At 38.7% G+C, this 25,147-nt stretch overlaps 2 protein-coding genes across 6 annotated transcripts; one reads left to right on the top strand and one right to left on the bottom strand.

Annotated features, from left to right (window-relative positions):
- Positions 1-827: 827 nt before the first annotated feature.
- Positions 828-7,520, bottom strand: LOC105054189 (V-type proton ATPase 16 kDa proteolipid subunit). Its single transcript, XM_010935635.4, has 3 exons — positions 7,312-7,520; positions 6,913-7,198; positions 828-1,279 (listed from the first exon to the last, which is right to left on the bottom strand). The coding sequence occupies exons 1-3, from the start codon at positions 7,385-7,387 to the stop codon at positions 1,147-1,149; spliced, it is 495 nt and encodes a 164-aa protein (XP_010933937.1). The 5' UTR covers positions 7,388-7,520; the 3' UTR covers positions 828-1,146.
- A 3,056-nt stretch (positions 7,521-10,576) lies between these two features.
- LOC105054190 (uncharacterized) lies at positions 10,577-24,872 on the top strand. 5 transcript variants are annotated; one of them, XM_010935637.4, is made up of 11 exons: positions 10,609-10,676; positions 14,499-14,530; positions 14,621-14,659; positions 16,947-17,027; positions 19,475-19,499; positions 19,608-19,640; positions 19,779-19,900; positions 20,010-20,140; positions 20,290-20,516; positions 23,352-23,611; positions 24,549-24,872. In XM_010935637.4, exons 3-11 carry the CDS (start codon positions 14,657-14,659, stop codon positions 24,639-24,641), a joined length of 975 nt encoding a protein of 324 aa, XP_010933939.1. In that variant the 5' UTR covers positions 10,609-10,676; positions 14,499-14,530; positions 14,621-14,656; the 3' UTR covers positions 24,642-24,872. The 5 variants fall into 5 exon arrangements, with proteins under 5 accessions (XP_010933942.1, XP_010933938.1, XP_010933939.1 ...); XM_073245687.1 differs by having other exon boundaries at positions 10,611-10,676; positions 23,358-23,611; XM_010935640.2 differs by lacking the exon at positions 14,499-14,530 and having other exon boundaries at positions 10,577-10,676; positions 23,358-23,611.
- Positions 24,873-25,147: the final 275 nt, after the last annotated feature.

Genomic DNA, 25,147 nt, shown 5'->3' with positions numbered 1-25,147 from the left:
TTCTCCTTTGCTTAGCTTCCCTTTGGACAAGAAAACAAGAAAGAACAGTTGATTTTCAAAGCATGACATCATGAAGCAAGTCCGTGAAGCACGATCCATCGATCGGCAAAAGATACAACCCAGAGACATCATCACCTAATTTGGCTGCTCTTATCGATATACAGTGAAAGATACATACAGTACAACACGCGTAAAAGACTGCAGCCACACAAATACCCATTCGCCGCGGCCAGCTCCTAGAAACAACCTTGCCACCGTATCCTTCTGAAGGGAACCCAAGCAGCACAGAAAATAGCACCGATGCCCACTCTTTCTACGTGCTACGTTTGCACGCTGCATCTTATCTCTAGATGAAGCATATTATTCGCTTCTATTTTTGGAAACAGTATCATGCAAGCACTTGGTCCATGCAATGCCATAACAGGATCATATGCAACCACTCTCATGCCAAAGATTTCATATCAACCTTACTTTTTATCATTATTTTCACCTTTTCGCAAAAGTTGATCAAGCTCAAGCATCATGCTGTAAACATTATCTAGAAAATCGTTTTAGGTATACACCAGTAAGCTGTCATATAAAACTACAAAAATTTAGACGGGATTCTGTCTATGCAGGGGGCGGGCATTGGAACATTTCATTGACCAAAGTAACGGGTAAGGTGCAAAGGCATCATGATGCATGGAAGATTGTCCAGCACCAGTGAAACGTAAATCCAAAAATATTCCAATGCAACAAGCGTATCATAGACCCCATTCTACCTCTGAGCAGACAACACCAACACCATGAATCAGCACCGAAGCTAACAAAATGAGATAACATGACGATGAAACAAAATAAAGAAATTTAGGTCACCAAGCAAAAAAATTGGACCAAGTTTACATTGGTAGTTTTCACAATAGCTGAAGCGCTAATTCAAATGCTGCAGCCCAAAAAGTAACAGCCATGTTATCTTTATTGGCATACATATTCATCCCCATTGTGCTCAAAGACTAATCACTAAATAGAATATGACCAATTCAAAATTTCACGAGAATACAAGCACATGAAGAATTGCAAACCTTCTATGACTCGGAGGCAGATAAGGATCTAACTTGTCAAACAAGCCTACCAAGCATGATTCTCTGTCCTCTTTTTACTGATGACCTAGTCTGCTCTAGATTGGCCTGCACGAGATGACAGAATGATACCAACAATGAGGCCATACAGGGCCAGTGCTTCGGCAAAGATGAGGATGAGGATCATTCCAACAAAGAGTTTGGGCTGCTGTGCATTGGCTCTGCAAAACAATTAATACAGACCACAGCATATTTGAAAAGTTATTCCAGTGGCAAACGCGAATTAAAAAGAATTGGCACTATTTTGTCCAAATAAAGCATCATCATTCCAAAGACCACTTAGGACTTATTTTCATTTGGAAAAGGCCAGGGCCATTTCAAAACTTTGTTCAGTGGAAACCTGAAAATTTGAAGGACCTAACTTGTCCTGACCATTATAACCTCCAGGTTTCCTGACACTTGGCCACTGGAATTTATCAAGAGATCTTCTTTGTTTGGTTAGCAGAACAATCAGTTGGGCTTCCTTCTACTAATCAATCATCACGAAAACCCATAACATTTTAGCTATCAACCTCATCATTTTTTTCCTTATTTTGGAGAAAACTTGATGAGGATTATTTGTGCACCAAACATGAAAAAAGGAACTGTATCGTTGAAGAATATGTCTGCAGAAAAAACTTGTTATATATTTTGGTGTCCATTTGTTAATTAAGAAACAAATTGAATAAATGATCCCCTACTTGGATCAGCTTGTTTCTCAAATTTGGTCAAAGTGAGCATATTTTAGACGATCAAATAATTTTTATTCTGCATTGATAACAATCCTCCCACTCTCAACAAAGATATTAAAAGCCTAAACTAGGTAAAATTTATCTCCATAAAATTTTAGTTGATAACCTTCAGAAATCGGTGAACCTTTGAATATGACAAAAAAACAATATTTTCTTTTACAGAAGAACGTGAAGAATTGTATCTGTTAAAATATTTGCATTTAAGAATGGCTTTCTTGCAGGAGGCAAGGCCTTCACAGAGAACTTTCTCATGCTTTGAAGTCCAATTTGCTAAGAACGAAATTTATTGAATTAAATTTTTGCCCACATAGATTTGCTATGAGAGAAATTTACTGAATTAAATGTTTGCCCCACAGATGAGGTTTCCTTTTATTTCTTTCTTGTTTTGCACTAACCATTTATTCATGACCCATTTCTGCTTATGTTTGACATTTGAGTTTGCGATACAAACCCAAACAAAAACAAGGACCTCTGACACCATCTATCATTCTAATACAATCTCTTTCTAGTTATTGCTCCACTGTGTACTCCTTGGTCCTTCATCCTAGAGTTATATTGCATGCTTGGTCACAAGCTAATGAAGTTAATTTTAGGAAGCATGGGCGGCGACAAGCCAAAAGGACTGCCCAAAAGACAACCCAAAGGAAAGCCAGAAAGTGTCCAATGAACAATATGCGGTATGAAGATCCCTGCAGTCTGGAGCATTGTTTAGTAACTTTTGAGTCAGTAACTGAAGAAAATTTGGAGAAATAAATCAGTCGGCCAATCAGGCCTGACTTGCTCCCTGTTTTTGTTTAGATGTGGAGGAATCTATAAGATTTAAGGAAATTCTGTGCACGTAATATTTTTTTTATACAAGTAAAGAGTCCTATGGAACACCATTTGGAATGTTAATTGGCCATACCCCCTCAAAAAAAAAAAAAAGGGAAGATGAACTAGGAGTGAAGGAGTGAAGACAGAATTATGAGTTTAGACATGCACAAATGCTTGTCATCATTTCCCCTTATTCTTCCTACTACACCTTTATTTTTCTGCTGCAACAAGATCTAGGCAGCAGATTTTCTGTCCTGCTGCAAAGAGTATGGTCGCTGCATTCCATAGGCTGTGCTAGGAAAAGGAACAGCAATTTCTGATATAACTTTTCTAGTCCTCAATAGGCACAGTTAATTGCAGGAAATTGGGATAAGTCTCAAATTGTGGTTGCATAAAGTGTTCTTATCCCCATTTAATAATTGCATAGTACCAGAATACAGCTGACAACACTGGTGATTTTTGGGTTAGAAAGACAAATATGCTCCAATCTTTGTTGTTACCTTTGGTGGTGTTTTTCTTTCTGGGTCATTTTAAAAACAGGCGGGGATAAAATCGCAGGAACAGCTCCTCCATTACAGGATGCTATGGAATGGCTGCTCCTAAGATATCCTAGGTTTGACAGAATTGCAGGGGATTATGAATCCCTACATCTATCTTGGCAGCTCGGCAAAAATAAGATAAGATAATAGGCTGTCTCAACCCTATCCACCTTCGAAAAGGGCATTATCTAATTATGATCCCAGCAATTCAGGGTCCTGGGATGGGCTAGCAAATGACATACCTATCCTTTGGCCAATTTTAGCACACAGTAGCTGCCTAGGACTCAAACTAGTGCCATTGTGCTTCTCTACCCAAGCCTTTTGCTATCCCTTAATCTCCCCCCTTATCCTTTTCATGACCATAAGCTGTAGTCTGGTCAAATTAAGTGCTCATCTAAAATAAACAATCCTATACAACATAAAGCACTGATTAAACCCACCACATAACACCCCACTTCCAGTCATTGAATCCTAAGTTCTAGATTGAAATCAGTAATTAAATTATTCTGCTATTTTTGTTGAAGTTATGTCTATCTAGCAAAAGATAAATGACCATGAATCAATCCACTTTTTTCCCTCTTGGATGCTTGCTAATAGTGCCCAATTGATCCATCAAGTCATCAATACTCTTGTTCCTAAACCCTTAAGGGATCAAGCCTACTCCTTTCTTTATTATCTCTATAGTCTCTCCCCCCAATAAATCAATTTATTATATCTATAATCTTTCTCTCACACTAAATTTCCTCCCTTGATTCTTTTCCCATTCATTTTTCATATCCCTGAAATCTCTCCTTCTCTACATGATGTCTAAATGAATGAGCCTTTTTTTTTGGGGGGGTTGGGGGTTGGTGGGGGGGCAACCGCAAAGGGATGTGATACACATAGAAAGACATTCACACACACACATATGTATATATGCTTTTTCCCTTTTTTTTAATTGAGTGAAAGATATTTTACAGTTAAGTGAAGGTTTTTACAGGAAAAAAATGACAAACAGAATTTAGATGAGAACATTCCAAAATTCAAAACTCCTTTCAATATGGAATAGACATGCTATACTATATTAAATAACAAGAGTTTCAAAATTTAGAATATTCCCCTTTAGATATCATCTGTCACTTTTTCCCAAGCTCCACACCCACCCACCTAAATCTCTCTCCTATAGAGACTTTCAAGATGAGAAAATGAAAGGGAAGAAAAAAAAAAAACAAACAAACAAACAAACGATATCTTAGGAGGGAGGGAGATTATATTTAAAGGAAGGAATCTCTTTACCTACTCTCCCAGTCACTTCCCCTCCTAAAGTATCTTTTTGTATTTCTCACCAGAAACTGTTAGGGGCAGTTCAGGCCCCTTACCTTTCTTCCTTTCCCTTTTCCTTCTTTCCTTTCTTCCTTCCTTCTTTTCTTCCTTCCTTTTCTTTTCTCTCCCATCCTAACTTTCTTTCCTTTTTCTTCTTCTTCAACCTCTCCTTCTTTCCTTCCTGTCTTTGATTCCTTTTCTTCTTTCCTTCATTTAGTCGAGACATTCGACCTACCATATAGTAATTTGACTAACCGGCAATATAGATTATATACCATTAGTGTGTCAGCATGCCACAGTAATAAGACCAGACAGTAGACACGTCCTTGACTTGTGTATCTAATGACGTGCTGCTAAGTTCCTCAAATTCCCTAGCGGAAGTCGCTAATCGCTAATAGAGTCAATTTCCATGTTTACATCAGATGGCAACATCGACTGCACAATCCTTTCTTACCCCCCCAAATGGCTTGGTGGTGATTGCAACACCACTTTATACATTGATTGGAGAACTTTAACTCTCATGTTTCTGGTTTGAGTCAAGAAGCCAAGCCAAGGATAAGGTTATGAGTCAAGAAGCCAAGCCAAGCCAAGGATAAGGTTATGAGTCAAGAACCTAAGCCAAGGATAAGGTATAAAACTTGCAAGATCATGTACTAGCCAAAATTTTTTCCTATTATATTTTATCTCTTCTTTTTTACAGTTTTATAATTTCTGGTTAAGGACTATTCAACCAAACCACAGCCTATTTCAAGTTTGGAGACCAACCATATCATCATTGCAACATTATTCCCTAATCATTTAAGAGTTGCTGGGTAAAGGTGATCTCATGGAGGATAAATTGAAGAGAGTTGTTGGGCAAGGTGATCTCATGGGATGAATAGAAGTATCCATGTGTAGCCAGCAAGACTCCCGGTGTTACTTAAAACAGCTATGCTGTTTTTTGTTTTCAAAGCAAAGCCTATACTTGCACTCTAAAAAGAGGTCATAGTGCTAGCATCATTTCTAAAAGTATCTGTAAGTGCTGCAGATAAATTTTGAGTCAAATCAGTAGTATAATTTGCTTCTCATAGTATAAATTTTCAGAAGCTTGTGGGAGTCATGAAATAGAAAGTTTGTGACTTGTATGAGGAGGAGCATGCCGTTGCATATGAGTGGCTCCATTAGACAGATAATTTATATTATCCCTCGGATTTGAAATTAATGGATTTTGTGAACTCCATATCAAGTATCAAGAACTTTCTGTATCTAGTCTTCTATTATCAACCTTGTCCACACCATGGATCCTACCACCCTCGATAATATTATCTGGTGTTCAACTGGGCCTTCACTACTCAAATATTGCAACCATCAATGGAATAATTCTTGGAGTCACAAATAATATAATTTGAACCACTTGATATGATTCTAAGCAAATATCCATGAACAAATATTCCCGACTAGATAAATGTTTGCATACAGTAGGTTGAACAAGAATTGAACAAACAATATTATCATGTAAAACTACTTTCATTTTATTCTCTTTTGTCTTCCTTTCAAACATTTATTGCAAATGCACACCATTCATTCTGCTGAATCTTGTAGGCCTTTGTTCAACATTTTTCAGGTTATAAAGAAGGAAATGGAAATTTGGCCATGTGGTTTCAATTAAATCCGCTGGTGCACTGGTCTTGTTAAAAACTGATGAATGATTTGACAGATAGATCAATTATCAATATAATAAGAGCGCATTGGTTAACCTATTTCATTGGGAAGCATCAATTAGTGATTTGTCGGGTATCTAACCAATCAAGGCACCAAGATCCTTGTTGAAGGATCAATGCACCATAACTTTGTCCTTTTTATTTATGGTCCCACTCAGATGAATTTACCCAAACATCCCTCTCGCATATCTTGCAACAGAGCAAAATCTCACATTGACTAATACGACTCAGAAATATCCAAGAAATAGAGGCATATCAATCTATTAAACGGGTCAGCAAGATGAATTAAGATTTTTACTTCCACATCAATGAATAGCATAAAGATCATGCTATGGATGACGAATTAAAACCCAGCAATCAAAATAACTTTTATGCTTTACATAAAAATAAAGCTGACAATATTAGAATCCTTTAATCTCAACATTTATCCATACTCCATCAAAAAAAAAAAAAAACGGATCATGAGTGAAAAACCAAAATCTCTTTTTTTAAAAAAAGAAGTGGACAGTTTGTTTTTTTTGAGTGAGAGAATAAGCGACAGCCTAGCTTGAACAAAGAATAGCATCAAGATTTAGACAATTTCCCAAAAGATCCATTTTGACCAAACATAAGACAAAAAACGAAAGAAACAAAAAAGAATTCTATATTCACAACACTTCATAAAATCAAAGCAAAATAACAGCAGATCTCAAAAGGTATTGATTGGTACCTGACGCCGGCGTCGCCGACGATGCCGATGGCCATGCCGGCGGAGAGGCCGGCGAGACCGCAGGCGAGGCCGGATGAAAGGTGGGCATATCCGTCGAAGAGGTAGTAGGACTTCGCCTTAGGGTTGATACCGGTGCTGATGATGACCGCGATGATGAGGCCGTATATCCCCAGAACTCCCGCCATGACCACCGGCACGATCGACTTCATCACCAGCTCCGGCCTCATCACCCCCATCGAGGCCACCCCCACTCCACTCTTCGCCGTCCCGTACGCCGCCCCCATACCTGTAATACAGAGAATCCAACAGACCGACGGCTCGGATCAGATCCAAAAGATCATCATCATCACCAAGAAGAAGAAAGAAACGAGAGAAAGGGATCGTTATTTTTATTCTTACAGGAGAAGACGAGGGCGGCCGCGGCGCCAAGGAAGCCGAAGAAGGGCGCTGTCTCGTCACCGCTGAAACCAGACATCTTCGAAGGCGCGGGGGTTGAGAGGCGGTGATCGGATCTGGAGACGCCGCTCTTTTATTTTTCCGTTCTAGGAGGAAGAGGACTTGGAGGAGATGGAGGAGGAGGAGAGAAATAGAATCCCAATTCTCCTTTTTTTTTTTTTTTAATTAAAAAAAAAATAAAGTAATAAATTGTTTCCACAATAATGATTGGCGGATGGTTCGCGACGAAGGTTCCTGCTTGTGGTCTTCCGCGGGACAGCGTAAGGAATCGTACTGCTCGATTTTGACGTGAGCTGACGGGGCGAAATTCCAGCGGGTGAGCCGTGAGGGAAACCGTGTAGTTCGTGGAAAGAATGGTTGGATTTTTTGGTACATAGAAAGGTTGGATTTTCGCTGGCGCACGTGTAACTCGCGAAAAGTTGAGCAATGTGATGGAAGTCAGAATCCATAAAATGATACGTACGTTTGCCACGTAGTCCATTGTGTTGAGGAAATTTGGGCCATGTCATGTACACGACAAGAGTTTGTAGTAGGTTGTCAAAACCGATCAACTCAATAGCACTTGAATAGACCTTCATTGCGCTGTATGGAATCAGTCGCTTTAATTGGTTCTTCATCAAAAATTGATCTCCAGCTGCTCTTATAACATTTTTGATGTAACACAATAATAAAAGAATGGGAAAACAGAATAGAGATAGAAAGAGGAACTTTGTTGATAAAATAGAGGATAAGATACAAAGTGATAGGTAAGAACATATTCGTTATTATGAACTCACTAATCCAGAGTGAGAGGATTAATTATACTATCAAACACGCTTCAGAGCTCACCAAACATTATAATAATGGCACGCTTCAACTCGTATAAGTTGTATTACAGTATTCGAACATTTAATTAGGCCAACTATTACCTTAATCTAGCAAATGCTCTTCTAGTGACTAGTTATCATGTAATGAGAGAAGTCTCTCAAAATTCCAGCGGCATTTACTTTGAAATACATTCTATTGCCAAAAATTAATGAACATCCAGCTACAATCATAGTTGTTATGAGCACTGTGAGCATCATCTTGTAAGCATCATGATCCTCCATCACGTAGTTGACCCTTCTCCTGTCTTAATTATTTTTTCACTTTGCTCTTGGCAAATGGTCTGGGAGAAAATGGTTATCTAACCTCTCTCCATGTTTCCATTAAGAAAGAATACTCCAACAAGCCAAATATATATAAGGGCATCCCAAGAAGCCAAATATATAAGAAATTTTCTTCACTATAATCTAAAATGTTGCCCCCTACCACCGTTTCCCTTCACGCTCCACTACCACAAGCTCTCATGCATTTCGCTTTATTAACCACTTGAGGGCTGCTTTAAATAAAACTAACAAAACCATCCAAGACTTTTTTTTTTTTTGGTAGAAAAAACGATCCAAGACTTTGATGATAATGTTTATACCATAAGGTTTGGCACCTTTTGATATTGTCACTTACTTTATATGATAGAACAACACATGTATGTGCCCTACCCTATCTATTAAAGACTTATATCATTTATTTATATGTGCGTTGGAAATTTTTTGTCATTGCTAGTATATTTCTGAGTTGTCTACCATAGCGGGATGATGTTGTTGATAGCCTTTGATTATCTCATAGGTAGGGATGGAAATAGGCCAGGCGGCCTGTCAGAGGCCTACGGCCTGATCTGGCCTGACCTATTTATCTAAATAAGCCAGGTATAGACTTTTAAAAAGGCCTGTTTAAATGAATAGGTCAGGCCTAAAATTTCAAAGCCTGACCTGAAAGCCTGCAGGCTGGTCTGTATAAATTATATATATATAATTTAATAAAATTATTATTTTATTAATATATATAATTAATTAATTATTGATCTTATCCATCAATATCCAATTATCTTAGTCCTTTCGAGAATCAAAAAGACGGAAGAATCTTTTTAAATAGGCTTTCAGGTTAGGCCAGACTTTTTTATTTTGCAAAACAGACCAGGCCAAGACTCATTTTAAGTCTGAACCAGTCCAACAGACCAGGTTCAAGCTAGTATTTTACAATACAGGCCTGATCTGTTTAAGCCAAAACTTGATCTAGTCTGGTCTATTTCCACCCCTACTCATAAGTCAAAAATTTATCATACTTAAAGCCTCTTTTCATGCTCAAGAGGATGTAATTGGTGAAATGATTATATCTTCTTACCTAAGCATTTGCTTTAAAAGGGGAGGGGGGTTTATTAGATGCTGAATTTAATTATAGAAAATAATAAATTTTTCCATAGGTTAGCTTTGCAAGAAGCCATGTTCGTAGAGGAAAACTTGCGCTATTTTACTTTTTCATCTGCCCCCCCCCCCCCCCCCCCCGCTATTCCTTGCTTTATTCATCTTATTTTTTCCATCCTTTTTTTTTTTTTTTTTGTTGTTCACTATTGTTATTGTTATCACATGGTTCATCCAATGAAAAAAATTTTAATGCCATTGAGTAAGAAGGATAGCAAAATCCATCCTCTGTGTATCACAATAGTAGGGTTATCATTAAGACCTAGATCTAATCCAAACCAATAATCATATCAATATGGGTTCAAAAATAGATCTCTAAGTAAAAAAATCTAGATCCATGACTGGTCTGCCAAATGTGTTGGCTAGATTCCAGTCTAACTCTACCCAGTATTGGCTATGACATTTTTGTATGAATTCGATCTAACGTGGATATAATCAAGACAACGTAGCTTATCCAACATATAATGCATAGCATTGCAGTACACTTATCCTTCATTTTTTTTTTGAATATATTAATTTATTAATTATATTTTACACTTATTTCATTAGTAAATTGCTTTGATGCTGGCTGAAAACCACCATCCTGACCTGGATCCGGGATCCGGATCCAAATCCATATCCAACTTCAACCAGATGAATGCTGGGCAGGGTAAATGTCAACATATTCATTCCCAACTTAAAGGCTAGATGAATCATATGGCATCTGGGCTACTGCGACCTAGATCCTGCCCCGGACACATCCTTTCATGGACACGGCTGGGATTAAAACCTCGGCCTCCAACATCTGGTCCACGTCGGCTCGAAGGTACCCAGATCTGACCCGGCCCGTTAGCACTCCACGCATTTCTTCCGGCTGTGAACCGGCGGCTCTAGTCTGGTTCAGAAAGCCCAAGCCGGCCCGGTTCATCGCCGTCCTCCTGGCCTGATGCTTCTCCCATCGCTCGTCAAATATTCCCCTTGGACTCCACGTTCCTTTCTCTTCTCTTCCGCGCCGTAGGGAAGACCCTTGACAAAATATTCTCTCACCGAGCGGTATTTTCTCTTCTGTGCCCTCCAAATATTTTCCCTTCGATCTCGTCTAGATAAAGTTATGAAACGTAGGAATTATTGATTTGCCTCTTCTTTGATCTTCGATGCATCTGAAATGTTGGATTTTTCACCTTTTTTCTAAGCTCGCTGTTGGCGCTTCACCCCCTCCAAGTGCAATCTTGAAAACTCCATAATTCAGATGAACTGCTAAGTTGTCGAAATATTGTAGACTTTGTTTAGGGTATATAGCTTACTCCAACAAATCTGTGTCCATGTGAGACTGTTTGACAAGGCTTAGATCTTTTTTTTTTTTTTTTTGGATACATGATGTGCAATTTCATGATCTTGTTAGACTGACAAGTGCTAACTGATGCCAACACTCAACATACGTTGGCCTCGGCAGGATGCTGTGTATCTGCATGTCTGGGAATTACACCGATGAATTCAGAGGTTCACCAAGAAAATTAATTTTAGTAGGTGGAATCTTTAATTTTATATATTGTTTTCTCCAATGCATAGATGAAAATTGGAAAATTGATAGGTGATAAGTAGCAGCAAGAGTGTCCTTCCTTTTCTTTGATAAACTATGGTGCGCCAAATTTGTTTAGAAATTGCAGAAAGGAGATTTGAGTTATGAAATTCATTAAGGGACTGTTTGGATGCTTCCCTCCGATGCTGGCTGAGGGAATTGGATGACAAAAGGAGCCAAGGGAAGGGAGAAATCAGAAAAAGCAGGCTGTCTGATCAATTGTGCTACTTCATGGTTGTTGGGGCACCAAGATTTACCATCTTAAATAGGTTTGGCTATCCTCTTGGGGTTACAGGGCTAAACCGGATCTTCAATCCATTCTTTTCAGCTGAATCGCATTCATGTGGATGTTTTAAGTGGATTTCCTAGTTGGGCATCCAAACTGCTCCTCAATCAGTTGAAACTACGTAAAAAAGTTAACTTCAAGGGAAGGATTCTGAATTACATATGATGAGGGTCATGAGCTTTTGCATACAAGGATATTGTAGCTCAACAATATAGTCATGGCTTGAGGGTCACATGGACTAAGTAATGAAATTCCAGTGTTTAAATAATTATGGGGGATTTTAAATCGCATATGATGAGGGTCATGAGCTTTTGAGTACAAGGATATCGCAGCTCAGCGAGATGGTCATTACTTTAGGATCACTTGGACTGAATTCTGAAATTTCAGTGTTTAAATAATTATGGTTACAAGTTAGAACTGAATAGGCTTACTAGTTAAGTCGCCTTCCTCGGGGGAAGGGAGGGAAAAGAACCTCTGTTTTGCTTAAAAGAAAAGAAAGAAATCTCTGACACTTTAGAAGAGCACGTAAGAACTGTTCAATGATTCACATTTTTTTGTATATTGATTAGCTACTTAAATCATGTATGTTATTTTAACTATCTATTATTCTAGTTCCCTTTATACAATAATTGAAAATGGGATATAAGTACAATCTGCCCCTTTTTCACCCCCTTGACTATTTTTATATGTGATGCAGTATCACTTTCCAGTATAACCTGCCTAGTTGGTTCTACTTACCATGAGATAGTGTCCTAGGATTCTGCTGAGAGGTTTGAGCTTGGTATATGATCAGTTCAACTGTCTTGACGAAGAAGGGTCTATGTTCTAAATGAGACTTCCCTAATACCTGCAGAGTTGTTGTGATTGGGTTTAACAGACCTTAATCCAACTATTACTGATCTAACTTAGACTTGATCTAGGAAAATTGGATTGATTGATTGATTGTATATATGACTTTTGAACCTGATTCAGTACTTTGATCACATCGGTCATACATTTGCAAAACTGCAAAACTGAAAGACAAGAACAATATCAAGATATGCCATCTCGGTACTGGGCTCCGCACCAGTGCCACTTTGTTATTGTGATGGTATGCCTAGTATGGGGGTTGGTTTGGTGTATCAAGTGTTGGTACACCTCTCATATCACGTACCGGTACCAGATTGATATGCAGGGCTGGAAGTGGGCTCGGGCCGGGCTTCGGGCTCGGCCTGAAACCATTCAGACTGGGCTTGGACCAAAAAATAGGGCCCATTTTGCTTTCGGACTGGGCTCGGACAGACTTTTGGCCCGGCCCAGGCGCAAGCCCAAATTCGGACCCGATCAAATCCTGAATAACCTACCCCCGTCTGATATTGGGATTGATACACTCATACACATACACCGAATATGCAGCCCCCGTCCGATCAATCCAAGATCAAAGCACATACGGTCTTAGATTTGCCCTACTTGATGACCGTCCTCAAACCCCCGTCTCCCTCGACCACCTCCCCCAAGCCCCCATTTTCTGATCTGCTCCGACCTTCACTGCTCGGCCACCTCCTTCTCCCTCGCCGCACCGCTCGACCTCTTGAACATGGGAGGAGTCGCAGGTGATGGTGCCACCGTCACCATTTTTAATTTCCTTCGGAGGAGGCGCGTTGCCGTGCTTGATCCATCGGACAGTGAAGCTGCGGAGGGGAATCGAGAAAGGCACCTAGGGTGGCGATTTTTCTCTGAGAGGCTTTATCAGAAGAGGGATGGCCTCCGGAGCCTCCTCGAGATACCCAGTTCTTCTTCTTCATGAGTGATCGGAGAAAGGCAAGGCATCGAGCGGATCCGAGAGTGCCCACTGCTCGATCGGCTCGGAGAGGATGAAACCCCCATTGAGTGGTCCCGACATGGCCCTCGTGGCCATCGAGAGCTAGAGGAGGATGGCGAAGAAGGATCTAGAGTTTCAGAAGATGGCGGCCTGTGATCGGGTGTCGATGACGGCTTGTGATCGGGCGGCGACAGTGGCGGGGCCGTAATAGACTGGGAGGGGGTGGAGGAGTTGGCAGAGGAGGTTCCAGAGAGGGTCTTGAAGGCGGTCTCGACCACGGTAGCAGAGGACGAGGCGGAGAAGGGGAGGGAGTGGGCGGGCATGAGCTTAGGCTGAACAATGCTCGGGCTAGCCCAAAGGTCTTCGGGTCGAGCTCGGGCCTGGGCTCAGGCTAGGCTCGGGCCGTGATTTTTATATATTCATTGGGCTTAAGCCCGGCCCGAAGTCCGAAAATTATTTTCGGGCCGGGCTCGGGTAGGGTTAGGACCCGACCCAGTTCCACCCCTATCGATATGTTACACCTTGTACTACTCAGTTCGGTGTGGTATAGTACACCTTGAACCATATAGAGTAGTCCAAGATGAAATGGTTCAAAAGGTTAGTTTTTTTTACCCCATAAACTCAGATCATACATCTCAACCTAAACTAGATTCAAATTGAACTTGAACCATTTCAATAATAATCTAGAATCAGAACTATAGCAAATCTGGACCCAATATTGGATTGTGTCAAGTTCAGAACTGATCCAATTTATTTGCATCTTTAGAGTTGATCTTGACCTTTCTGCCCATAATGGCCACCATTTTAGCTACCACTGCTAGATGGAAGTATATGAACTCTAGGCTCAAAATATCAAGTAATAATGTAATATTCTCTCATTTTCTTCTCCATCATAGCTATCTATGTACTTAGGAATCATATAAACTCTCTTAGTGAACTCCTGGAGCTCTAACCTTTCAAATCAAACGCCTGAGATTCTTATTCTTTTTATTTCTTAAAATAATAAGTGGCAAGGTGGCTAACCTTCATCTGTTATCTTGCCTATTCAAATTGCTAGACAACTTGACCTAAATGTGAATATTTTATCCATGATAAAGACAGCGCATGAATTCTTTTCATGAATATCTTCTTATTTTCTATGACTAAGCTTACTCATGATAACATAGACTTCAAATTGTGGTTAACTAAGTTTTCAGTGTATATATGCAGTTGCGGATGACCCATTATGTATTTTCTTTTAGGTTTGTAACTATTGTTTGACCTTTTCATGGGAAATATACAGATTTTCAATGGTAAATGTTTATTTCTTATGTTGAATTGCAAACTGATAGGATCATTGGAGGGCTAAGTGCTCGGATCTAGGCAAAATGGTATGTTATTTAATGCAATTCTCAAAACTTTGTCATTATTACACTATTCGTTTATTGTATATGGAGTTATTAGAATGTTAAATTTAACTTTTGGAATCCATATGATATTTTCTATTATGTTAATGATGTTGTCCCATAAATGCTGCATCTTTGATTGTGGTCTTTATTGTTCTTAATTGTTTGTTACATGTTGGGGAACTATTGCCTTTTTAGGAATATTGGAATATGTTTTTGCGGGATCTGATTAGAAGTTTGTATGTTTGCTAAAGTCAGTTTTTGTGCCTTCGTTCCTGTAAAAATATCAAATTGTTGGTATTGAAGATTTTGCTGTAGGTAGATTGCTCTACTACTCACTGTTTAGAAAGCAAAATCAAAGCTTGCCATACCTTAACTCTGAAAGCAATTAATAAGGCATTATTTATTATACAAATGCATCCAATAGAGCCTCATATGCTGTACTTGTTTCGTGCCTTTTCTGATTACTTGCTTTTTCACATGATTTTTTTTCCATGTTCTGGATCTATCATCTAAAAAGTCCAAGAAGCTTATGCTTTTTCTGTCAGTTTACTGAGGAATCTAAGGGAACCAACCTCTCTGGGTGCTCCGTTACCTTTGTTTTTTCCTTTTCCTTGAATAGTTAAAATAGGTAGCAGGCAATAAATCCATGCTTTTTCCCCATCCTTAACAAATCCTTGAGTAACTTTATTTACATTCACGTGCTTACTAGTGGAACTTTCAGCCTCATTGGAGGGGATATTTGATTTTTTTTTTTTTTAAAATGGACTTTGAGTACTACAAACATATTTATATAAGATTAGAGGGTGGGATTTGTAGATTCACCAACAGTCTCGCATGCCAAATTTGGTGCCCTTTCTACAGGTCTAGCGAACTTTTAGCATGTTTAGGCTAACCATCTGTTTCAGAGATATCCTAAACACTAGATTACTGGGAATATATCTCTAGTGAGAATAACTTCTCATAGTCCTAAAAAGGTGGAAGATTGAAAACATAATAGTTATGAGGACTGGATTGTGAATATATCTCTAGTGAGAATAACTTCTCATAGTCCATTTTTAAAAAGGTGGAAGATTGAAAAGATGGTTTTTAAAAGGACTTGACATTGCTCTGCATTGTTTTTATGATGTTCTTGACAACCTTTGGTAGAGTACCTTTGAAAAGAAAAGGAAAATATTGTTTATGTCTTCCACAATACTTCAATTCCCTGAGATATGATCCAGACCCACCATGTTTGCTCATTGGTTGCCTAGCTGCAAACCTCATCATGCTCATTATCAGTTACCTGCATTTTTTATTGACACAATAATTGTGTCCATCCACTTATTGCTTAAACTAGTGCAAAGTAAACCATCAAAAGTTCTAAGCTTAAAACCCTAACTACTTTCAAACATATCAATGGAACTAACCTTGTCATGTGTTATAGGTCATGTTAATAAGCACTTATATGGGACATGACTTGTGATACTACATGCATTTATTTTGATAGACTTTTGGCCCCTTTGTAAAACTCACTAGCCATTCATTCTTATTGATCATTCTATGCATGGTTTGACCCTTGGCCATCATATATGCAGGGTGAACTTAGTGCATTTCAAACAAACTTCTGATTTAGGATTTTGTTTTAATCAAAATCATTTATTTATATGATATGATGAAACCAAACTAAATTGTAAACTTTAAGCTGAATCTTTTAAGACTTAAGGGAAAAGAAAAGCCTATGCATGAGCAGAAACAGAGACTTTAGCTTTGTGAGCCAACAGAATGTATATTAAAAGATGACTTGTACTTATTTGAAGAAAAAGCATTTGTCTTTTGAAGTTATGGAATAACAATATCTCCTGTGTATTTGTACTGACTACTGAATTTAAATTAATATTCAAACTTCTCATAACTTAGGAAATTACTTTGTGCTTCATTCTTGTGACTAATTTGGTTCAACAATGGAGTAGGCATTTGTCTGTGTAAGGATTCCAATAGTTAATTTAAATACCAATATCAATCATGATTAATTGGTTGAAAATGAAATCCTAAATTACTGCTCAGGTCATGCATGGATAATTGTTGAATGATAATTCTCTTATCATGATCCATATTTAAATTTATCTGCAACATTTTTTATCTGCAAAATTTTGAATGATAATACCCACATGGGGCGTGTACTGGTACTTGAAACCTTGGTTGCAACATTTTTTATCTGCAAAATTTTGAAAATAGGCATGTTAACAAGTATCTTTAATCTTCTTGACATTTGTGGTTTCAAATGATGCAGTTCTTCGATGATTATTATGGTTATCATGGAAGTTCTTTTGAGCAGGTGTACCGTTGTTATTCTTCATCTTTTATTGATAAGGTTTGGAGTTCTTTTCATGCTGTAACTCACATGGTGTTTCTAAATTTTAAGTTTGCTCTACATCTTAAGTGAATATGTTCACTGAATGCTGTTTATGCTTTTCATAGGCATTTCTTTTTTGTTGTCCAATGATTGCCTGATATCTATGGTTGGCTATTCAAAATATGTGGTATGCTGAAAAACCCCCACCAAATACTCTTTGGGTTGCCATAATCATCATTCGTAATGGAGCTACTTATTAGAGAGAATAAATGACAGCTCACTTAGTTGCCACCATGTGTAGATTTGTATCAAATAATTGTTTTCTGGGATATCATGACATATGAGAAGGTCAACAGATATACTATTTTCATCAGAGATATACTATTTCCATGAGGGTACTATGGTGTTATGGACTCATCTCCTTGATTGAAAATGCTAGAAACGATATCAAACATTTTCATCATGTTCTTTTGATGGATACATTTTCTGCACTGCATCCCAAGTTTGTTTTGAGGGGATATGAACATGACATTGGAACTAATTTGGGTGTCACATTGTTCTAATAACCATGATCTGGGAGAAACTCCATACTTAGCATTGTCTATATTAGGAGTGGAATTGATCAATTGTCTTTTCATCCTTTTTTCTTAGAAAATTCTTGTATACTGTGGGGCATTGGAGGCAGTTCCATTCAACTTGATGGAAGTGATATTCATCTCAAGTGGATCAGCTAGTAATTCTAGCCCATGAGATGTTTAAATACAGAAAACCATGGATGCGAAATCATCTTTCTTTGTTTTGGCTTTGAAAATATTCAAATACTTGTATTGTATTCACCATTCAACTTGTCAGAAGTGATATTCATTTCAAGTGGATTTACTAGTAATTCTGGTACATGGGACATGCAAAATGCAGAAACAAAGTGACTAACATGGATGTGAAGTCATCTATATTACTTGGAGGAAAAAACAGCATGCTCAGCTGGACATGCCAGATCAATTTTCATAAATACAGAATCTGCAGTAGGGACCTTGATCTTATTTATACTTGTCCTTATATGTCATTGCTTAACCTTGCAATAATCCTGTTAAAAAAGAAACATAGTAATGGATCTTCTTTTGTAAACATTTGTACATGCATGGAGAAGTTGTAACATTGTAAACTATCAAGAAGAAAGCAGGTGCCACAAACCATTAAGCTTGCTGCATGATTATGTTGGACCTATCTGGAGAACAAGATGGCTTATTGAACCTGGCACTTATTTTCTTTAAAGAATCAAAGGGGGAATGGAGGAATGAAGTTCTCTTACAAAGAGATAATGGCAGTATAAATTTTCCACGATTGATATCAAGATTAAGGAAGCACTAGATTTGATCTCAATGCTGATACGATACACTGTGAGGACTGAGGACCCTTCATATTTCCTCTACATAAATCTGTGTTTATAGAAGTAAACAATTACCTGCAAACACAGGAAACATATTGGAGCAGCAACAGGGCCTTAAAGGCACATGCAAAGGTGAGATTTGTAGGATGTATTAAGGAGGAAAAAGGAGGAAATGAATCTGGAAATAAGAAAAAGGAGCAAAAAGAGAGAAAGGTCTGCTGAATTAGAGGTGAGGAGGACACTGGTTTCTAAGACTCATCCTTGTGTACCTTGCTGTCTTTAAAGTTAGGGCAACCAAGGTTGGTCTAAAAGACCAAAATATCCCTGAATAGCAGCTGAGTAGGATTTGCATTTTTCTCAATGATTAGGACCAAATATGGTTTTATTTATATGATTTACATCAAAAAGTAGTGCATTATTCATTTCTTCCAAAGTTTAAATTAATCTTTAACAGTTTTAAGATAGTTGTTGAATTTATTCTTGCTCTTGACCCAATGAAAGTCCTAACATCATCATTTTTGGGATGAAGTTAAGTCCGAAACTTGAAGAATTTGCAAATGTCTTTTCATTGGACACTTAGGGCCTGTTTGGACACCTGAACCAGCCATCCAAGGATAACTTGCCCTAGTACTGGATTTTCTTAAAACAGAGAGAGTGCCTTTGTATGAAAAATTAACAGAATGGTGACCTTGCATATCATACAATTCTGAAAATTGAGAATACTGGATTCATTTTGAGCTGTATCTGGGTTGGTTGGGGCTAGGCTTCTTTTGACAAACATATTCGGCCTAACCCAAATCCAACCTAGTCCATTGGAAATGGTACACCACTGATGCACAGGTTTTAGGCAACTTACTGGGGTAAATTAGCTCTTGAAACCTTTAATTTTGGCGTGGCAGAATATTCATTTCATTTTTTTTTTGTTGTCAACTTTTGAAGCCTCACAATAAGTAAAGAAACAAAACTGTATTATCCAGTTCACTGAACTTCAGTAAGGAGCACTTTTCATCTTTATTCTAAAGTTGGTATTTGTATTTGATTTTTGTCCTTGTAATAATTCTAAATTCTCTCTCTGCAGCCCCAGCTGGAAAGTGGTGATAAAAGTATGTACTTTCCAAATTATTCATTCCTCTAGATCAGTATCAAATTTGCATCTTTCTTTTTATGCTACCTCAACCTCTGATGATCCAACATGTTTTCTGTTATTTCAGTTATAATGCCTCCCTCTGCTCTTGATCGACTGGGTAACTTGGCCTTTTGTCCTCATTTCCCTTATGTTTGAACTCATAATGTTACAGACCTCGTGTGTAAATTGAATGTTCATTTATTTGGTTGATTGTATCATTCTCTTTTTTCTTTTTTTTTTCTCCTTTACTTTGCAGCATCCTTGCACATTGATTATCCAATGTTGTTTGAACTCTATAATGCTGCCACAGAACGAGTTTCACATTGTGGAGTTCTAGAGTTTATTGCAGAGGAAGGCATGATCTACATGCCATATTGGGTAGGCATCACTCAGAATTCTTAGTTAAATTTGTTTCAATCTAATTTATCTACAAATGGCATTAAAAGGAACCTTCTGTTTCTTTTGATTTTTCTTCCTTTGTCTTTAGATGATGCAAAATCTTCTTTTACAAGAGGGAGATACTGTGCGTGTCAAAAATGTGACCCTCCCTAAGGGTACCTATGTGAAACTGCAGCCTCACACACAAGACTTTCTAGATATCTCAAACCCCAAGGCCATGTTAGTGATTTGCTTATGTACCATACAATCATATCAGCATGCTCTTGTATGATATTTGTTATCGATGCTTTTGGATATAAAATGGAATGCCATTTTTCTAGAAACTTATTAGCATGGTGAGGTATTGACATTTTCTTTTCATACTGCAGCTTGGAGACAACTTTAAGAAGCTTCTCCTGTTTAACTACAGGTGACAGCATCATGGTAGCTTACAACAACAGAAAGTACTACATAGATATTGTCGAAACAAAACCGGCCTCTGCCATTAGCATTATTGAGACAGACTGTGAGGTGGACTTTGCACATCCACTTGATTATAAAGAACCTGAACAACCGCAACAACCTTCAATTCCTCCCAGCCAAGCACCAGATCAAGGTTTCCATTCTGAGTGACCCTTATAGTTTCTACTTTTATTTCTTTGATTTCCTTTCCTCTATCCTTTTGGTTTTCAAATTTATAGACATGCAAATTAATAAGGCTTATGCATGAAAAATATAGGTCCCCCTTCTTCCTAGAAATGTTTCTAAGATCCGGTAGTTCCATCATCCATTGCCCACCTTGATATTTTTGCAAATGTACTTAAATATGCTTTGCCTGTATTGGATTTTCTTAGTGCTGTTTTCAGTTAGAAGATATGGTGTGGTGTCATGCTTCTAGAGGACAAAGTTCTCAAGGGAAGAGCTAAAATGTATTGGCACTGTGGTTTGTTTTATCAGACCATACTGCCCACTATTGGTTGTACCATACTGTGCCTATAGGGTATGGAGACTCGGTATGCTCCTCCCTATCAAGTGTTGGTACCAAGGTATGAGCCATACCTACATGGATGTATTGATTGGGTACTATTATAGGGTCTGATACCAGGACTATGAACCTTGATTGGGAAGAACTTGCCTCTTTTTCCCAAAACTGGCTGTTACATTCAGATACAACATAGGCTCATATAAAATGCATAAAGTGTTGATATGGGGAGCCATGTCCTATACCAAGTATGTATGTATATACATATATACATGTACGTATTGCATATATGTAGGCCTGCCCCCACCATTAAATATTCATCCCATTTGTGCAAACATTTTGATAGTTTCTCCTCAAGTTGCACAATATCATAGAGAGAAATTGTCAGACATTGTGCAAGACTGGCTCATATGTTTCCTGTATACAGATTTAATAACCAGAATCTCCTCATTGCCTACATCTCTCTGCTGGAGACTCTTGTAACCAAAATTATACTTTGTCGCTTGTGTGCAACAAAAATCATAGCAGTCAATACTAACATTATAGAGGGGTGCAAATATGAATTTCTTATACTAAGATTTTTGATAGGCTCTTAGGTGCAATTAATCTTATCAGGCCCTCCCTTCCTTCAAATACAGGCAGATGATTGCCGAGTTTAGTTTCTTGATAACTTTTGTTGGTGAAAGTTATGGATCAATGGGACTGCTTTTTGGGACTTCTAGAATTTAGAGTTGCTTATCCGTTAACATGAGCTACCATGAAGCATGGACAGTTTTTCCTTGCATACTTACAAATAGCTTCTTTAGTTTTGTCCTTAATTTTGATTGCATATGCTAGGTTTTCATCATAGTAATTATTGTTAGGCCTGGAAGTGGGCTGCGCCAGCTCAAGTTTTCTTGCACCACGGGTCTGGCCTAAAAAAATGTTGGGCTTTGGGCCAGGCCTAGGCATGAAAGTTTTCTACAAAATTAAGCCCAAGCTGGACCTGAGCCTTGCTTGAAGCCCAGATGGGCGTGATGCGAACTAAGCTCAAACAGGTTGATCCAAGACTACTCACAAGCTTGACATGGTGGAGGGCATTGATGGTGGTCTTGGCAGAGCATGGTGAGCTCAATCTTTCATTGTCAAGGCCGCCGTGCTTGCAAATGGAGGCGGAAAGGTGGGAGGCAACATGGGGTTGGTTATCATGTTAGATTGGTGGTCAATCTTGTCATGGATGAGACCGAGGAGAAGAGTTTCCATGCATGGTCAAGGATGGGCTTGGTGACCTTGGTGTGTTGAAGTTGAGGTGGTTGAGGGTAGCCTTGCAGCAGGAGATGAGGTTGGAGTGCTTCTAATTGAGGGTGGGATTGAAGAGGCGGCCAATGCAAAAATGAAACTATGGATGGACTGGGGTTAGGGTTAGGATTTGAGATCGGAGTGGAATGAACCATGAGAGTGGGAGAAGGAGAGAGAGAGGGATCTCTGGCCCCTTCATACAGATGAAATAGTGGGACAAGGGAAGGGGGCTCTTGATGGAGGTTGAGGCATCGGGGGGTGGGGAGGTGGGGTGGGAGAGGAGGTAGGGGAGATGTAAGGGCTGGTGGGCTTAGGTAGAGGAAGAGGAAAGGAACGAGAGGGAGACGTGCACAAGCGCGCGCGCGCGTGCATAGAGAGAGAGAGAGACAGAGACAGAGAAGGGAATGGCCTAGGCTTTGAGTTAGATTGAATTAGGGTTTGGAGTGGGCTAGCAGTCGGGCTCTGAGTCGGGCCTTAGGCCGGTATCAGGCTGGCCTGATGATTGAGGCTCTAAAACTCAGCTTGAACCCAAACTGAACTCTCTGAGCTAGGCTTGAAGCCTGATCTAAAGCCGACCTGGCCCAGTGGACCTCGGGCTGGCCTGAGCCCATTTTCGGAACTAATTATCGCATAGGAAACATTCTTTAACATGCATGTATCCGAACTTGTCTCTTAAATAACTACTTGTAACAACTTAAATATGGATGTCAGGCTGGTTTTTATTGAGTGGGGCTAAATTTTGGTCCAGTGATACCAAGCATGGTTTTATTGGAACCCAATAATGTTATTTGTGGTTGTGGCTAAAGGGTTGTGCTAGTTTTAACATTCACTTGTCATGCTAAAGTTGAGAAATTAATTCATTTGTATTGCTGGGTTTATCTAATTCACTTTACATACTTGAATGACCCACATTTATAGTCGAAGATTCAAAAATCTTTCTTCTTGTATGCACATATTTTTTTGCAGCTTTGATATTTGCTTATACTAAGGCACAACTATTTGGATCCCTTATCTTGCCCCAAGTTTTCATAGCCCATCTTTGAAGTCAGTATGAGAAAGGAAATTTTGGTTCCTGTTCTGTGTAGTTGATTAGTTGGTTGTCTATGTTTGAAGGCATCTGCTGATTTTGCAAAATAGGAGAAACTTGTGTTCTATCAAAATTTGATATGATTTGTGTTACTGTCTCGGAAGTTTCAGATCAAGAGGCTGAAGTTGATGCTGAACCAAAATTCAGTCCCTTTACTGGCATTGGAAGGCGGTTGGATGGAAAGCCTTCAGAGTACCAAGAGCCGGCCATCTCTTCTACAGTAGTGAATTGTCAGATGGAAGCACCAAAAAATGCAAAACAGCACTCGACAACATCTACTTCACATAGTAGTTCTGCCCATCAATCCGTGGGAAAGCTAGTCTTTGGTTCAAATGCAAACCATGCTCCCAAAGAAACACCAAAGGTGCACTTCATCTAATCTAACATCCTCTCTCTCTCTTCATGCCCTCTCTCTATCTCTGTCTATCTTTCTTCTTTGAATGTAAATTGATTATGTGGGGAAGTGAGAAGGAATTTGGCTAGTTTCCTTCCAGAGGTCCCTCCTTTTTCCTGGCCAACTCATGCAGTCTACTTATTCGAAAGCTAATGTGCATGTGGATGCAAATGCTCACAGCTGTACCAGTAGTAGTTAATTTTTTAGTGTAAATAATTTATAATACTAAGCACCATTCTGCAGCTTCATTTTATAAGCATTGTTGATTGAATTGTTTCTAGAGAATGAACTATTCATTTTTACAATACTAGAGTTTGGTCATCAAATATATTTTATTATTTTGTGCAAGAAAGGAAAGTTGAAGGGGAAGATGGTCAAGTTTTATGACAGAGTAGAAGTAAGAATAATTCCTTTGGCCTCATGCCTCCTTGTGCTCATCAAGTGTTGACTAACCAACTTATCCAGAAAGCTTGAGTTGCAAATGACTCAAGGCAAGAATGAGTCAAGAATGACTCGGTGGGGAACGAGAAGGACAGGCTCGAGATGTAAATGGATCGTACAAAGAAAAATGGCATGAATGAGAACCTATGACCTTTGGATCTGATACTTTATTAACTTACGACTAGACCTTAAAAGGTTAAGGTGTTAGGAAAGGGTCAACCACATAAACCTGCTGGCCTAGACATCGTTATCAATCAATTATATACCTATTGCAGTGTATTTAGGCTTTGTCACCTTATGTAATATTCACCTGTTATGTTAACACGAAAAATAGGAACTGAGGTAAATATCACAAACAACTCATGCCTATGAAACTGATCAGTTTTTCTCCACATTTTTGATAACATGATTAGAATTCCTGAGTGAAACCCGACCATAAATTAATATATACTGATTTGTGTTGCAGGTTGCTGCAAAAGAAACAAAGGCAGAGCCTCCCGAGAAAGAAGAGCCCAGGTTCCAGGCATTTACTGGGAAGAGTTACTCATTGAAGGGCTAATTAATTGCTCACTTATTGTCTTTTCATGGATCAGAAGTAATCATTTTCACAGAAGCGATCTCTTTTATTTTTTATTTTTTGTATATCAAGGCTTCTCTGATAAGAATATGTTTTCACGTTGAAACCTTCTAAAACCTAGGAGTGTGAATTTACTTATCCACAGGTAGTCCGTAAGTGATGCAATTGCACAGACATTCCAGTCTAAATCAGTTTTTTAGTGGTTTTCTAGTATTGTGAATCCGTGATATGTTCGTCAGTCATGATTTTGATTTTACAGTCTGAGATCTTTTATTTTGTTGGTCAAGCGAATATGATCCAAGAGAAGCAACGCAATTCTAACAAAGGAGAAGCTTTTGGAGTGTCATGCATCATTCAGCTATTGTAACCTTACAACATGCAGAAAGCCTACTCGTTCTCAGAAATGTGGTATCTGAAATAGTGAATCTTGTTGAATGAATCCCGAATTTTCAGTAACAATAGCATCATTATTAAATAATTTAGGGATA

This window comes from Elaeis guineensis, chromosome 11 (assembly GCF_000442705.2).
Source record: "Elaeis guineensis isolate ETL-2024a chromosome 11, EG11, whole genome shotgun sequence".
NCBI classification, from domain to species: Eukaryota; Viridiplantae; Streptophyta; class Magnoliopsida; order Arecales; family Arecaceae; genus Elaeis; species Elaeis guineensis.
This window is presented reverse-complemented; position numbering and strand designations above follow the sequence as displayed.

Excerpts from the sequence above, each read along its gene's own strand:
- LOC105054189 (XM_010935635.4), bottom strand. The coding sequence starts at position 7,387 with ATGTCTGGTTTCAGCGGTGACGAGACAGCGCCCTTCTTCGGCTTCCTT. Across the intron at positions 7,199-7,311 it reads GGCCGCCCTCGTCTTCTCCT|GTATGGGGGCGGCGTACGGG; the intron begins GTAAGAATAAAA and ends TCTGTATTACAG. Across the intron at positions 1,280-6,912 it reads GTCGGCGACGCCGGCGTCAG|AGCCAATGCACAGCAGCCCA; the intron begins GTACCAATCAAT and ends ATTGTTTTGCAG.
- LOC105054190 (XM_010935636.3), top strand. Across the intron at positions 19,901-20,009 it reads TGATCTACATGCCATATTGG|ATGATGCAAAATCTTCTTTT; the intron begins GTAGGCATCACT and ends CTTTGTCTTTAG. Across the intron at positions 23,612-24,548 it reads CTCCCAAAGAAACACCAAAG|GTTGCTGCAAAAGAAACAAA; the intron begins GTGCACTTCATC and ends TTTGTGTTGCAG.